The sequence below is a fragment of the Thalia democratica genome, chromosome 9, assembly GCF_965202585.1.
Source record: "Thalia democratica chromosome 9, ktThaDemo2.hap1.1, whole genome shotgun sequence".
Classification (NCBI taxonomy): Eukaryota; Metazoa; Chordata; class Thaliacea; order Salpida; family Salpidae; genus Thalia; species Thalia democratica.
The window spans coordinates 21,933,648-21,950,502 of NC_139173.1; the positions used below are offsets into that span (position 1 = coordinate 21,933,648).

Here is a 16,855-nt window from a genome sequence, read left to right on the forward strand (position 1 = left end):
TGTGGCTCGCGTTTATTTGAATTTAAACGTGAATAAATAAATACAGCAGAAAGTTTGAAAAGCGTTAAAAAGACAGTATAGCTTCTAATTCATTACACTAATGCTTAAATATAAGTTTAATAAAATGTTGAAGAATAATTTACAATTCATTTCCTAGTCTCTCGATGATTTCCACCACCTTCTCCATGTCCTTTCTCCCCACCCGGTCGTTTATCACCACCATGCGGAAGAAATTTGGCAGGTTTTTCAGCGGCTGGAAGCCGACCAGCATGCTGCCCTCCACCGTCATTTTCTCCTTGATCTTGGGCGCCACCTTGGACAGCCTCGCGCAGAAGTCCCGGTCGCCCAGGTCGAATTTGGCCGTTCGCATTTTTTCCGGCACGAACCAGAAGCAGACGTTGGTGCACTCGGGCTGTGGAAATTGATTCTTTTCAAATTTTTTTATTTATCAAAATTTTAAACACATTTAAGTTACCAATGCACGTAATAACTAATTATTTTTTATTAAGGAAATGTTACAGTTTTAATAATTACTATAATTAACAGGGTTGCCAAAAAACCTGGAATTAAAGAAAATTAAAAAAAAACTGGATTTTTAACCAAAAATCACTAAAAACCTGGAATTTTAAACAATTTTTTTATATTAAGTAGTAAAATTTTAATTTGACATGAAAAATCTAACATAAAATTAAAAAAAAATGTCATCATAAAAAAAATTATTAAAAAACACATCTAAAGTACCTTTACAGTATCTTTTTAATCATGTTATAATTAGCACAGTTTTTAACCTTAAACTTAGCTTTAAACTAAAAATTGACGCACAAACGTGTACTTTAAAAATCCTGGAAGAAATTTCTCAAAAAAATATTGGCAGCCCTGAGTTAAAATATTTTTTCATTCTCCAATTTTTAATAAAAACAGTTTTACATATTTTAGTATTCGAACGGCTACCAATCTTTTTATCAAGCAAAACTTTCTCACCTCCTGCAGCAAATGAAATCCTTCGCGGTTTTTCACCAGTTCTGCCAAATATTTAGAATTTTCAAAACTTTTATCGACCCTCCTCTCCATACCTTCCATGCCGAGAGCTTTCAACATGAACCAGCACTTGAAGACGTCGACCTGAAATTTTATTTTGTATTTTGTAATTGTTTATTGAACTACAAAAAAGAAAAAACCTAAAAAAAACTTTCTAAAACGTTATTAATTTAAGGTGTAAGCCAAAACAAACATCTTTTAATTAAAAAAGGCTGATTATTGAAGTCGTCTTTGTATTTTTAATAACAAGTAGTTTTCAACGTTTTATGCGAACTAAGCTTTATACAAACCATTTTTATTATATACAAAAACACTGTATATTTTAAGTATAAAAAACAGCCATATATCAGACATAAAAATGCAGCAATATATTGATTATTATTTTGTAAAATATTTAAAACTAGTTTACATTGATTAGTAATAATATCCTTAACTAATTTGTTCACGCTTTACTGAAAAAGCTTAACAGTTTTTCTAAGTTCTTGTGCCTTGATTAGGAATATAAATTCAAATTTCAGTTTATTAGTTCAGCCAAAACAAAAACAAAGTTTTAAATGTGTAATGCGAACCATAAAATTGTTATTTTTATATTTCTGAAAACCTCCATGAACTTAATCTAAATAAAAATAGAGCATTTTATGTATAAAAACATAAATAGAATCGAAGTTCAAACAAACTTTTCTTCCACACTGAACAACTTTCTTGCCAATATCCATCACCGGGTCGTACAGAGTTTTATCAGTTTGAAACAAATACGGCACTTCTAATGAATGGGCTCCAGACAACACTTCCTGAACAAACATTTGAATTGTGATAAAAAGTTAGACGCTGCACTTGTATTATTATACGTTTTTATAAAGCAATTCATTAGTTTTTAGTACAATAAATGTTCTATTAAAACTATTTTTTGTACTTAACTACCTAAGAAATTATGAAAATACTATTTTGTATTTTATGTTACAAATTACAATTGAATACATTAGTATAAAAATATAAAACGAGGTATTGTGACAATTTTTAAATGTTAATTCGTGGAAGCAAATTAAAAAGTTATACTTCAAATTTTTATCTGAAACAGTCAACAACAAAAAGAACAACTTGATGCTTGTACAAAAAAAGATGCACTTTTCATTTTGTTTTCAAGTTAAAAACTAACAAATTTATTAGCAAAACTAAATAGGATTAAACAAAATTTGTTCTACAAACTAGTACTACTTAATGAGTCATTTAAAAAAGTAAACAGAATTGAAAAGTTTAAAGCAAATTATAAACTTAATTTTATCCAACTTAGATTAAAATTTAACTCAAGTAAAACTTTTAAAATAATAAGTTCGTCATAAAATTGACTAAAACTAAAAAGCACTTCTATCAAGTTGAAGAGCTGTATATAAAATTCAGATGTTTCTGTGTAACCAGCTTAAAACTTAGCAAAACAAGAATCGAATCACAATTAATTTAGTAAAACTGAATCAACTAATTCATAATATTTCTACAAGTGTAAATAACCTTGTTTTTTTCAAGCTATTGGAGTAAACCAGCGGCTATTGCGACTCGATATGAATCTGTGCGCGCTTGTTTGCGAGATAAGTAATTTTAGTAGTTAAAAATTAATAGAAAAAAATTGAATACATATTTATATGTATGTCGGTTTTATTAACACTAAAGTAAAACTAGATTAAATTAAACAGTGCGTGAAGACTGCACGAGAAATGAAAGCTAAAAACACCAGTATGCGATAAAAAACGTAATAACAATAAAAAAACAAATTAAAACATAACAAATAAGATAAATAACCGTAATTTTTCTTTAACCGAATAGTTTACAAAATAAGCGTTTTTATAACTACCCGTTTTGGAAAGTAATTGCCTTTTCAATATGAAATAAAGAACATTTCTCATATCTTACGTACAAACTTCTTGTTATTTTAACAATAACTTGTTTCCGTTTACGAACTTAAGATATGTTTACTTTAGTTAAATAAATATTTTTATTTAATTCGTTAATTTAAACAAAATAAAAAACTTTTTTACATAATGTTTTTGTAACATATCATAGTGTTCTTAATAAACACTTAATAAGTAGTTAAGTAAGTTTTACTTACTAAATAATTACTTGTTAAATTGTACAAACTTATATTCAATATTTACTCTCTGAGTAAAGCAGTGTGAATAGTTAATAGCGATATTTAAACAAGTAATTATTTATTTTTAGTACAATACTGACTTAGCACTACACAATAATTTTAGAACCCATGAAAATAGCATTTTCATCGTTATCTAGCTCAACAGATGTAAACTTGAAATTTGATTTTAAAAAATGTTGTTTCAACTTTAAGGAAACGCACGACTAAAACTTTAAAGTTAAAAATAACGTGTTCATTTTTTTGGTAATCAAGTTTAAACATCTTCGTGTTCTAATCAGTAGTAGAAGAATGAAAAACTACTTTGAAGCTAAAAACTAAACTTTAAAATGCTAAAAACTACAGTTAATAAAATAAGCTCAATTACTTTAAAACACGACTTAATGCAAGAAAATTAAGTATATATCTAAGAACCAAAACTCAATTTAAAATGACAAAAAAATTTCAAACCTAAACTTCAGGACTTTTAGTTAGAAATACTAATTACCCAGTTAAAAACTAAAGTAATAGTTTTAAAAATACAATTTTTTTTTTAATTTTTAATTAATAAAATATTCATAAAGCAATATGTAGCAGTTCATGCAACTTTTTTTTTTTTAATCTATAATTGTCACTATAAATAATAAAGTATACTACTATTTGATACTTAAATAAATGCTAAAACTATTTTGTTTCAAAAACTTTAATTGTTCACAAAACTAAAATAAAAAGGAATTTTATTCCATCATGACCAAATATATAGCACAGTCTAGCCAAATTAAGAAAAAAAAAGCATAAATTCATATTACTAGAAAGTTGTACGAACAATACAGTTTAAACAGAGATACGCAAATAAATTAATGTGTAACAAACCGGATGTTTAGTGATAAAGAGACAGGACTGTAGGGGTGCCATGGCCAGTTTGTGTAAGTTCCAAGCCACCGAATCCGACCTGTGATAAAATAGTGTGTTATTTATATCTGCAAACACGTACCTGAGGTTTATTATTGTCAAGAAAGCATTCGTAAGAAAATGAAAACACTAATTATTTCTATAAATAAATTATAATTTTTTTTTGTTAAACACGGTTATTGAAACACATATTTTTCTATGGACAACAACTGAACAAGTATTTAATTTAAACACTATTTTGAGTTTTAAAAAATTGATTAATTTAAGTAATTAAGTTCTTTATTTTTTTGACAATTACTTAGACCTCGAAAATAAAAGTTATTTTTTTAATTTTGCACTTATTTACATATTTAGTTCAAGCTTTTTTATTCGATTGTATTTAAATCTTTTTTTAATTTCTAAGCAGTTAAAATATTTTATGTGAAATTAAATTACCATAATAAAAAACTAAATGCATACATACACATTTTTCAACTTACAAAGTTAAAATATAACTGCATTATTTTAAATTGAATGTTTGCTAAATACAACTTGTCTCACATGGTACAGATAATTGTTGTAATCACAGTCAAGCTAATTAAAAAGTAAATTATTCCAAAAAATAACTTTTAATTTTATTAATGAATGTTACCTAAATAATGGCTTGATTACTATTTTTTTTTCAATTTATCATACCTAGTAAGAAATCTTTTTACTTAAAGAGTAAAACTTATTCATTATATATTGATCAAAGATTTGATAACTAAGTTATAAATAACTAAAAATATCTGAACTTCTAATATCTTATTTAAGTAGTTAAAATAGGAATGAATGATGTTTTTAAGAAAAACAGAAAGCGACTTTTAATGAAATAAAATACTTCAAACAAATGTTTTATAGCCTCGCTTTTTTCGATACTGCAAGCATAAAGCGTTGACAAACTAAGCATAAAGAATTTCTACATTTCTCTATTAAAAAAACATGAGGAACTTGAACAAACAAGAATATTAAAAACTTGCTTAAAACTAATAAAACATTCTTGTTTTTAATAATTTTTACTATAAGAAACTCAAAACACCTTAATTTAAACATTTTCACAAAATATAAAGATGTTAGTTATAAAAAGATATTAAAATAAAATATTAAAAGCTTGAAAGTTTTTTATTGAACAACTAACTTTTCAATTCCATTTAAAAGATGCTTGTGTTTTCTTGAAAACAATGCCGACCCACCCCAGGCCGCCTGGAAACAAAATTAAATTCACAAATTAAACTTACGTATTACATCATAGACAATGTTAATTCTTATAAATAACAATTGTTTATTTCAAAATTCAATTATTTTTTATTGTTAAGTTGCCTCTTAGCTATCATAATTTTTGATGATGGTTTTTACTATATTTACTAAAATTTAATTTTTGTTTTAGTTCATACTTTTTGTTAGCTATTGGATTAAATATTGTACAAAATAACATAAACTTATCTTTAAAGTTATGGAAAAGCTTATTCTTTTATTTTATATATTCAAGTTTATTAATTAAATATTAAAATAAATATTTTTTAACACCATAAGTTATAAATTACTCAATCATAAACTTTAAACTGTTGTTTTTTTAATTTTAGTGCTCGCTAAAAAAATATTATTTGATTTTAAAATATTCAAAAGGACTTCTTATGTTTTATTTAAAAAAGGGTTACGTTTAATGACTACATTGTAAAACAATTTCAAACCAAGTTTAAAAATAATCTAACGTAAACATTTCTATAACTTTTAAATAAAAAATTTTTAGACTTAATTAAAGTTTCAGATTCACAATACTACTTTTAAAAACTGTTAATAACTGTTTTTACAACTAAAATGAACACAAACTCACGTCAACATGCAGCCAGATGTCGTGTTTCTTGCAAACTTCTGAAATTTTATCAATCGGATCGTAAGCGCCGAGAACAGTTGTTCCGCTGGTCGCTATCACACAGAACGGAACCGCACCCTTCAATAGTTGTTGCAATAAATTATTATACACTTTTTCCAATCAAAAAAAACTCTAAGCAGTAAACATTCAGTATAAGTTGCAAGACAAACTGGTAATGAAAGTTTGCTGTTTACAGCAGTGCTCTTTAAGATAAATTGAGTTGTTTTTTAAGCAGGTAATTATCTTATGTTGTTGAAAACAAACATGTTATTAAGAAGGTTATTGTTTCCCGTGGGAAGATACAAAATATTATGTGAGGTTTTTTATAACTTTGCTCATTAATTATTTTACTTGATATTACGCATCAATAAATTTAATAAAAATATTTTTGTATACATAGTTTTTACTTAACTTCTTGCTAAGCAGAAAAAATATGTATTTTTATTAACTGTAAAGAGGTTTTTAAATTTTTGAAATCCCACTGGTATAGATAACACTTTTAAACATTTAATTTAAGTCGTGCGTTGTTAAACCTAGAAAAAAACAGGAAGGACAATAAACTTGTACGTTCAAATAAAAACTAATTGTTTTTTATTAAATCTAATTTGTGCAACAGTGTTTTGTGGTTTAAACACTCAACTCTATTAGTTTCAAAAAAGTTTCAAGAACTAAACTCAATTTATTAATTTGATTCCAACATATATTTGGAAAAAACTGACGTACCGAACAAACTAAACTCACAGTAAAAGTGTACAACTCACAGCACTTAAGCTTTAAAACTTTACAACTTACATCTTTACAACGTCAATCTAGCTTTAAAGTGTACAACAACTATCTCAAAAAAAAAAACTAATACTCGAATCCCTCACCTCCTTTACAACATCATCGACCAGCTTCTGCAGATGACCCACGTCCATCCTTCCCAGCTCGTCTGCGTTGACAGGTATCAGGTCGTCCGTCCCGATGCCCAGCAACGACGCGTTCTTCTTGTTGCTGTAGTGGCACTGGTCCGACGTGAACGCCACCATCCGCGGCAACCTCCGCATTCCCACCTCCTTGATTTGGGGGAATTTTTTGAAGCGCGCCAGGTTCATGCCGAGCATGTTGGAGTAAGAACCGCCTGCGTTGAATGTTGAGTTGTGAGAAATCGAACTTTTGTATGGAATTTAACAACAATGTTTAAAGCAGTGAGTTTTAAATATTGAGTTAAGTTCAAAACGTTTATAACTTTTTTTACAAATAATTTAGGAAAAATACTTCAATTTAATATTTGTATGCTTTTTTTATTATCAATTATTAACATTGAATAAAAATTAAAACAGTAAAAAAAAATACATTACACTATTACAAACTTATATATACTAAGTTTTTGTTTACACCTTAGTGCTAAAGTATTAGCTACCATAATAATTACTATAAAAATAATTTTTTTAGAAAAATAAACTTAAAACATAAAAACAACCCTATTTAAAAAAATCGTCTTAAACTAAGGCTACTATCAAAACACTTACAGTTAGCAAACTAACAGAAAAGCTACAACAGTTAAAAGGCAAAATACAAAGTTTTAAACACTTTCCACTTAATTAAACTTATACTGTTTGTAATCGATATCTACAAAAACTTATAAAAACATTTAAACAATAAACAGCTATTAATGAGATTATTGCTAATAATTTAACCACACACGGCTTTAAGCTCATTTTATTTTCGTTTAATTATGCAAACCTGGGCTGAACGTTCCGTCTCCATTTTTGTAGCCGATTATTTCGCTCATCTGACCGATAAAAGAGTTCTCCATCATCACAAACACTGGAGTGACCTCGTAAGTGTATCTGTAAAGTAAATTAAAAATGTTGAATGTACAAAAAGTTCTTGAAAAGTTTAAACTATGACTAACATTTAATATAATTCTATAACCAGATATTAACTACTTTCAACGCTAATTCAAAAGTAGTCAGTGACAAATTAGAATGAAAAACGTTAAAATGCCTATAAACTGCTTTATAATCAATACATTAAATTCTTAGCTTTATTTTCAAACATCAGCTTTAGTTTATAGCCTCTTTAAATATTTAAACTTAATGAGTTTATAATAGTTTTTGATGTTTAAAATATATCAGTAAAGTTGCACCCACTTACTTTTACAGCTTGGAAATAAACGAAGTAAAATTTAATTGAACAGGAAGCAAATCTTGAGAAAAAACGTTTTAAAGTAAGTATATTATTAAACGTTTAGCGTTTATTAATTAAATCGAATAGAAAATGCAACTAATTATGCCAAGCAATTAACTATCTAAATAACTACAGTTAGCATTTAAAATGAGACTGAAGACTTGCACATTAAAGATAAAAGCAAACTGGAAATAACTGTGATAAACTCGTAATAGCTTTTAATCACATTTGCCAACGATTGTGTACTAAATTTAATTTGTGTTTTTTACACTAATTCACAAAAATATTGTCCAAAAAGCTTTCTACATACACTGTTTAGAAAATTAATTTAGCTATCTGCTTCAACATTTTCCAAGCAAAATAGACCAAAAACTACATTTTTCAAACTAACATAGACGTGTTCAGCACATCTGTGATCACGCTGGCAGCGAAACCATACGGATCTATTCCCGCGTACAGCTGGTTGAAAAAATGAGGGTGGCCTGTACAGTTGCTTATGTTTATAAAAAATAATTTTTTTATTAAAAAAAATAATATTTGCATTATTTTTTACCACAGAATATGTGCAACAATCCACAAGTAAAAAGTGTACTTGTTATATCAAGTAAGGCTTTAAACGTTGTTTCAGTTTAAATAGTATAAGTAATTGAAGACATTATAAACATGAATTTATTCCATAAAAATTACAAACTAAATCCCAGCATCATTTTGATATACAGTAAGCTTAATTTAAATAAAATAGCAACTGTATTGCTTTATTTTTTAAAATAGAGTTTTAAGATGTTAATTTATTTATGACAACAATAAAAACCAATAGGCAGCTTGAAAATTAAAAAAATACTTTCATAAAAGATACAATTTAATAAAACTTTAAACAAGTTCTAAATTAATAGCACTTTAATAAATAAAATTAAATTTATTATATAGCTTATTTATTATTTTATAAAAATCACAACTAAATAAAATACCTTTACAATTTAAATTTTATTTTTAAAAGTAATAAATATAAAGTTTAACGTTTTAATATTTAAAACAAATAAGCCTTTTATTAACTTGATTTTGTTTTGCTGAATTAAAATTTAATTTTTAATTTTATTAAGTACAATATCACTGTATACATTAAATTTATTTTTAAACCAATATAATGCTTAATTATTATTCGAAAAAAAATATTTTTTAAAATATATTTGTATTAACTATATTGGATTTAACACACAAATTAAATAAAAAATACAACCATTATAAAATAAACAATAATTCAAACATTAAGTTTAAAAGTTTATACTACAATCAATCTGTTAATAAATAAAACTTTCAAAAACATTAGTTTTAAACATAAACAATTTTTTTTGTTTTAGAGATAAACAATACAAAATTATCATTATATGTTGTACGTATTTTAATGTTTCAACTAGTTTTTTACAACTTTTCCAATGTTTTGCAGTAAAATTTAGATTTATTGATTGACATAAAGTTTAATTTTATTGCACTTGTGCTTTGTAGTTTTATTGCTAAACAGTTGTTTATCAAGCTTTTATACGTTACTTTCCCAATGCAGTATATCTGGTTATTCACTTTAAACAATAAGCACTTAGTTAATAACCATAATATTGCCCTGAGGCTTTAATATTCAGGTAAGCTTTATATCTTAAACTAATTTCGCGCCTAAACTAAACACAAACAAACGTACTTTGTAAATATTGTAGTTTAAAAGCTAAATAATTACAAATTAAAACAAGTCACATAAGTATGCTTTAGCAACAAAACATAAAAACCTGTTTATTTTAATATTTTATAAACTCTAACATTAACTATTTCTAATAAGTTTAAAAACTTATATTTTAAATACGATGCACTTTTGTTGCTCTCTTGTTCAATCAAAACAAAAGCATTGACTTCTTTTCATTAGCATAATAAAAAGAAAACACACTTAAGTTCTGCAGGTATTTGTGTTTTTATTAAGCTACTTGAGTTAACTCAAGCATTACAATATTTGTTTAATACTTTCGTTCATTAAGATAAACTATACTTCTGTTAATTAGTTTCAAACAGTTTAAAGAACAAGCAAAACTTTTAGAAAGACAAAAAATAAAAACTTATAAATTTCTTTAATTTAACTACAAATAACTTAATCACAAAAACCTGTTTTGACGCTGTAAGCAAAAACGTCTTTGCAAATGGTCAGCAGCTTCTCATGACAAACCGAACTGTCATCAACTTTCAGCTGAAATATTTTCTGCAGCTCTTCGGGCGACTTGAAGTTGACGACTGAGCACTTTTCGTTCACCTGGTCAAAGTAGCCTTCCTCCAAGCACATGGAGAAGACGGAGTTCAGAAAGGTAGCAACATCGTCGTTGGACTTTGCACCGTTCAAGTGCTTCTTCTTGTCGGCAATAAGGTTGCCATTGTTGTTAGAAGTTGCATTGGAATTACAAGTTTCAGGCATTTTATCGACTGAAATGATTTAATTTGATAAAAAACTTTAAACAAATTATTATCAGTATTTGTTTTGAAAACTGTTACTACTAGATAACTTTGAAGTATATTATGTACTAAAAGTTACTATCATGATAAAGATAAAAAAAATAATCCAATAAAAATTTAAATTGAACTTTCTGGTTTATAATTGTTTATACATATATTCTAAAGCAAGAGTAAGAAATTGAAAAAAAAAATCAAAATGAACAAAATTAACACATCTAGGATAAATTCAAACTTTTAAAAACAGTACTAAGTACATCATAAAACACATACACAAAAAACAAAAAATAATGTGATAAAGCTTCCTTTATGAATTTGAAAACCTTTAATTGTGTATTGCATCAAATTTAATATAGCTATTTGGCAAAAAAAAATTGCTATGCAAAAATAATTATGCGCACTAAGTGTAGAACTGCAAATATTTTGAGACACATTAGTTACTAGTTTCAACAACGTTTGTAACATAACTAGATTGACAGGCTTCAGTTACATTATTCAGGACAAAATAAAAGCAAACTGATTAAATTAAAGGAAACTATTTTTTGACTTTGACTTCTTAAATATAATTATTTTAATCATAATTTATACTATAGATATTTACTTTTTAATGAAATATTTATATCACTCTACATGATTTTAAGCGTGGTAAAAAAAAGTTAAAAAATATAATCTAACATAAACTCAAATCGCTTTAAAAATACAGTTACTTATATTAATTTATTACTACTCTTAAACTCTTAAAAACTCAATACTGTGTTTAAGGAAAATAAACTTATTTCTAAAAACACAACTAAATAATTCAATGACAATTCAAAAATGAAAGTTCTGTATAATTATATAGATATAAAAGGAGAGAAACAAAAAAAAGTACTTCAAAAACGTTTCGCAATCAAATGAAATTTTTTCAGCTAGCACTCAGTTTATTGTGAAATTACTTGTCAAGTTCATTGCGTATAAACATAAAAAATTTTGAGCACATTAAAATGCTAGCACATTGGTCAAAACTGTTTGAGTTATTTGTCTTATTATAAATAACTTATTTGAAAAGTTATGCTAATTATAACTATATATATAAATTTCTATATTTAAAGAGATGCAATTAAATTTTTAACACAATACTTTGTTAAAACAAAAAAAAATGTGTTATTCTTTTTAAAATGGTATTATCAAATTGTTATTCATTGAAAGTATGAAAACTTCAAAGGAAATAAAACTACGATTTTTTTATAAACTATTTGAACTCTTTTATTATACAAAAATCAGCCTTCTTAGTAAACAACTTAAACCAATTTTCTTTCTATCAGAATTTTTGTTTTAAGCAATTAAGAAATAAGTCTTTTATAATTCAGTATATACACAACACAACCTATATTGGTTTTTCTTATTAATATATCTTTAACTACTGACTTTAAACCTAATTGATTTTGTTGTTGAATTATAATTGCGTTTAATATTTCACTTTTAAATTAGCTATACTCTATTATTCAAATTTTTGTGCGAATCTTCTTAATTAATTTTATGGTTTTATTTAAATATAAGCAATTATCAAAACTGTTATTGTACTTATAGTAAAACCCGTAAGGTTTCATAACATTATGCAAATGAGGAAAAGTAAAAATACAGCAGTGTATTAAGAACATCTATATCCCTATCCCAAATTCATCTTACCAAAGTATATAAAAAACTAATCGAAAAAACAAAGGTTTAATAATTAAAACTTAAAGTAAAACTAAGTAAATCTTTTTAACCTGATTTTAAATCAGAACTTTAAAAATCACTAAAAATCTATCTCCTCCTTCATTTTTCAAGCAATCTTCTTCAAATTTTCAGGATATGTTCCTTATAATAAATGGAAAAAACGTTACTTATGAATTTTAATAATTTAAAAAAACATAAATTTTATGCAAAAAATTTAAAAAAAGTCTCTTTTTTTCAAAAAAAAAAAAATTTTTACAAAAATTAGTTTAAAGTCAAGTAATGTTTTTTTGCTATTGTATAAAGATTAGACTGTAAAAGTTTGAAGAAGATTGCTTGAAAAATGTAGGAGGAGATAAATTTTAAATAAAATAGTCTTTTTTTGCTGTTTAAGTTTTCCCTTCCCATGGGGAACCTATTATGCGGCCTTACTTTGACTAGTTATCTCAAAAAATAATTTGAATTTTTTAAAACGATAAAAAGCATTTTGAAGCCTAGAAACAACTCTACAAAATAAGATCAACTTGTAAAAAGCATGGCTTACCCCCCCATTATTGCCTTAAAGCTTTTAAAAAATCATTAAAAAAACTATCTGGATAGGAAAACTTATAACTAAAAACATCTTAAAGAAAACATATATTTAATACAAAAAACTTCATAAACATAGCTTAAAAAATAAGTTTTTAAATTTCAACTTAAATTGCTTTCTTAAAAAAGCAAAAACAACTCAACTAAACATGCTAGCCTATGTGTTTGCAAACAACATAAAAATAACAACAAACAAAACCAGTAAATTCTAAATTATATTTTATCTTAAAAAAAAACTTGTATCAAAACTGATTATACACTCATTCTAATAACTATATTTTTTAAAAGTCATATATATCTGGTAAATATTAAAACTCAAAACAAATGAGCAAATTCAAGTAATGAAAACTTATTTACGATTAACGTACAACAACTTTGTAAACTGTTTTTTTAACAAAATTTTATTAATAAAAACAGAAATAGGCAGTCTTTTATTCAGTTTTACTAAGAAAAAGTTCTATGTGACAACACTAAAAGAAAACAGACACTTTAATAAAAAAAAATGTTTAAATAGAATAATTAGCAAATGTTTAATAAATATTTTTCAAACATGCAGTATTGTATTTAGAAAAAGAACTAAAGAACTTATTTGTAAACTTTTTTAAAAGAACCTCTGATATAAACTTTTATGTACTGACCGTATTTACTTAATTAAAATTTATTAAAATAATGCATTTATAGCAGTACCTACTAGAAATAATTAATTATCATTATTGCAAGTTTATTGTCAATATGACGAACCAAAGCATCAAAACCTAGGCCACTTAAACTGAAGGACACATAACAAGAGACTAAAAACTAAAAATAACAAAAAAAGATCATATTGGCTAAAATTAAAACATAAATAAGGGCGTAGGGGAGAGGGAGATTGACAAGTTGATCTTATTTTGTAAACTTAAATCAGAGCTATCACACACATTTTACAGCTTAAAAATATTCAAATTAACTTTTAAGATATAAGCGATCAAAGTTGGTGACCTAAATACTTTCCTTAATAAACGTGCAAACTAAAAATGCAAAAAAGAAATATTTCACTAAAAATATATCTAATCCTACTTTTTTAGCCAATCTCTTTCAAATATCACAGTAAGTCACAAACTAATATTCAAATTGATTTAATGCAGGACTTTTTTATATTTTAAAAAATGCAACATTTTAAGTCTTAAGGGCATAGAGGTGTAAATCACTTTTTTGCACACTTTGATCTTACTTTATACACTAAGCATGTTTTAACTAAGCTACAAGATGCTTTTTACAGATCTTAAAAAGTTCAAAGTAATTTTTGAGATATAGCAGGTCCAAGTCAGAGGCAACAATAAGTTCCTTATGGGCGAATAACAAAAACTTACAGCAAAAAAGACTGTTTCACAAAAAATCTATCTTCTACGTTTTTTTAAGATATTAACCAAGGAAATGTTCCTTGCAATATTTAGAAAATTGTGTAGGAAAAATTATTAAAAAAATGTTCAAAAGATTTTAAAATAAACAGTACAGAAATATCAAAGTACATCTGGAAACATGAAAAAACAACATTGATTATAAAATTGATTGGGAAATAATCCACCATATTGGCAAAGCCAAAAACGCACAAAGTAATTGCAGTACTTGCATACTAGAAAAATAAAGTTTCTAAAGAACAGAAAGGATAACTTACATAAAAATAGTACAAACTCTTTTACTCCTGCCTACACTTAAAATAACAACACTTCAAAACTTAAGTTGTTTGTAATTTATTTAATAATAAGTTTTATGCATGCTCTTAAAAAGTTTATATTTTGCTATTATTTTCTTGACTGAAAGTTTTTTTAAAATGCATTTCAGAAATTTCAAATTTTTTTAGTTATTAGAAACAGGGTTGCCTCTCTTTGAGTCAAAAAATCTTCCCTGAGTGACCAGAAACTTCCCTGAGTAACCTTAAACTTTCTTGAGTTTTGTTCAAATCAATAAAATTTATTAAAAAATTACAATGATAATTCTAAGAATATTGGAGAACTAGCCGCGAGACTAAAACATTTCTAAATAAGCACTTAAATATAAATTTTTTTTTGAACAAAATATTGAAAGTGGACAAACTAAATCTCATTCTAGCTGAGCAAAAATTTTCCCTAAGATTTTTTGAAAACAAAGACTGCCCTGAGTTTTCTTGAGTTAAAAAAAGAAACGATTTTCCTTGAGATTTTCTATAACTTAAAAATTTCCTGAGTTTCAATGAGTGTGTGGCAAGCCTGTAAAAGCATATAATTTTTCAAATGTTTGATAGTTGTCACAATCAAAATTAGCTACATTAAGATGTATCTCAACTTAAAACGCTAACACTATTAATTACATTTTTACTTAAGCAATGTTTATTTTGAAAACTCACTAGGAAAAATAAGCCTGCTTATAGGTTCTTATTATTATTATTATTATTATTATTATTATATTGATTTCAAAACTTAACTTAAACTTCACCATAAATTCAAGCTTAAGATAAAAATTTAACTTTATATTGCTCTTAAGTAAAAGTTTAATTTTATTTAATTGTTTAATTACTATTTTTCATTACTGTTACATATTTACTTAGATTTTTTGTTTAAGCACTGACAAGGCCTTTGATTAGAAACTTAATTTGTATAATAAAATCTTAAAAGAATAAATACAATAAAAATAAACAAAAAAGCAGTTTTTTTTTTTTGTCATAAAAATATTTATTTTTGAACTTTTTTAAAATTTTGTTCTGAAGAATCTTCTAATGTTTTGTTTGAGTTGAAATTTGATTTATGTTATTTGGGCATCAGATTGTGATGTTTAGGTCTTTACTTTATAATTGTCCTGGTAATGAATGAGTGATTGTTATAAATTATTGTAATAAATTTGTTTATTGTTGAGTTATTTTACTTGTTTTTATTTTGTTATTGTGTTAGATTTAAGATAGTTTTTTATGTTTTTTATTAGAAATTAGATGTATAAGTATAAATTTGATACAAAATTTTTATTTATTTTTTTAATTTTTTATTTTTTAATTTTAGTTTTTTTTTTTTTTTAATTTTATTTAATATTTTATTTATTTTATGTTTACTTATTTTATTTGTTTATTTTTTATTTTATTTTTATTATTATTTTTTGAGTTTTGTACAAACTCAAAAAAAGTAAAAAAAAAAAAAAAAACTTAATACTTACAAATTTTAAAAACTCTTATTATTTATTGACTTTATTGTTGATATATATGTATATATTATTATCCATACAAGTAGTATTTTTTTTCATACTACAGTATTTCTTTATTCTAGTTAGTTTTTTATGTTTTTAGAACTAAATACTTTTAATTAGATATTTGTTTATTTGAGTTTGCAACAGCTGATTGTGAGTTCACACTGGTGGCAGTGATCACATGATTGGATTGTTGGTGTGTTTTGTCGGCTTACTTACTTGGGGATTTGAGCTTCATGATTTTCCCACACTTTGTGGTTTTTAGTGTTGAGATTTTAACCTTGTGAGTGTTTGCTAAATGAAGTGTCACCAAAGGTTTTTTTCAATAAAGGGTTAGGATTAGTTATTATTTCAGTTAGTTAATTTTTTTTTCTTTTATTATTACATAGACATTTTTATTTTTAGTTAAAAGGTTTTTTTTTTCTTAGTAAATTTAAAGATAGGGCAGGTGGAATAACATGTGATGAGCTCAAACTCACTTGCTTGACCTTCAGAAAACGTTTATCGTTGCAGAGGGGAGAGTGAGTATTTTCTGATGTTTTTCTACCTTTAAAAAAAAATATATTGAAAGGAACATTTCCTGAAAGTTTAAGATAGTTAACTCAAAAAACTAGGAGATATACTTTTAGTGATTTCTACTTCTTTGCTGTTTTAGTTTGCGCCTTCCTTAAGGAACGTATTTTAGTCTCTGACTTCGACCAACAATATCTAAAAAATATTTTGAATTTTAAAAATCTATAAAAAGCAACTTGTAGCTTAGTGAAAAACCA

At 25.5% G+C, this 16,855-nt stretch overlaps 1 protein-coding gene across 1 annotated transcript; it reads right to left on the reverse strand.

Annotated features, from left to right (window-relative positions):
• Positions 1 to 3: 3 nt before the first annotated feature.
• LOC145843796 (cysteine sulfinic acid decarboxylase-like) lies at positions 4 to 10,582 on the reverse strand. The gene is made up of 10 exons (XM_082951026.1): positions 10,275 to 10,582; positions 8,524 to 8,614; positions 7,686 to 7,792; positions 6,830 to 7,080; positions 5,922 to 6,038; positions 5,226 to 5,290; positions 4,031 to 4,109; positions 1,716 to 1,829; positions 982 to 1,122; positions 4 to 412 (listed from the first exon to the last, which is right to left on the reverse strand). Exons 1-10 carry the CDS (start codon positions 10,576 to 10,578, stop codon positions 140 to 142), a joined length of 1,542 nt encoding a protein of 513 aa, XP_082807152.1. The 5' UTR covers positions 10,579 to 10,582; the 3' UTR covers positions 4 to 139.
• Between the last annotated feature and the right edge of the window lie 6,273 nt (positions 10,583 to 16,855).

Excerpts from the sequence above, each read along its gene's own strand:
- LOC145843796 (XM_082951026.1), bottom strand. The coding sequence starts at position 10,578 with ATGCCTGAAACTTGTAATTCCAATGCAACTTCTAACAACAATGGCAAC. Across the intron at positions 1,830-4,030 it reads TCTTTATCACTAAACATCCG|GAAGTGTTGTCTGGAGCCCA; the intron begins GTTTGTTACACA and ends ATGTTTGTTCAG. Across the intron at positions 1,123-1,715 it reads TTGTTCAGTGTGGAAGAAAA|GTCGACGTCTTCAAGTGCTG; the intron begins GTTTGTTTGAAC and ends ATAAAATTTCAG.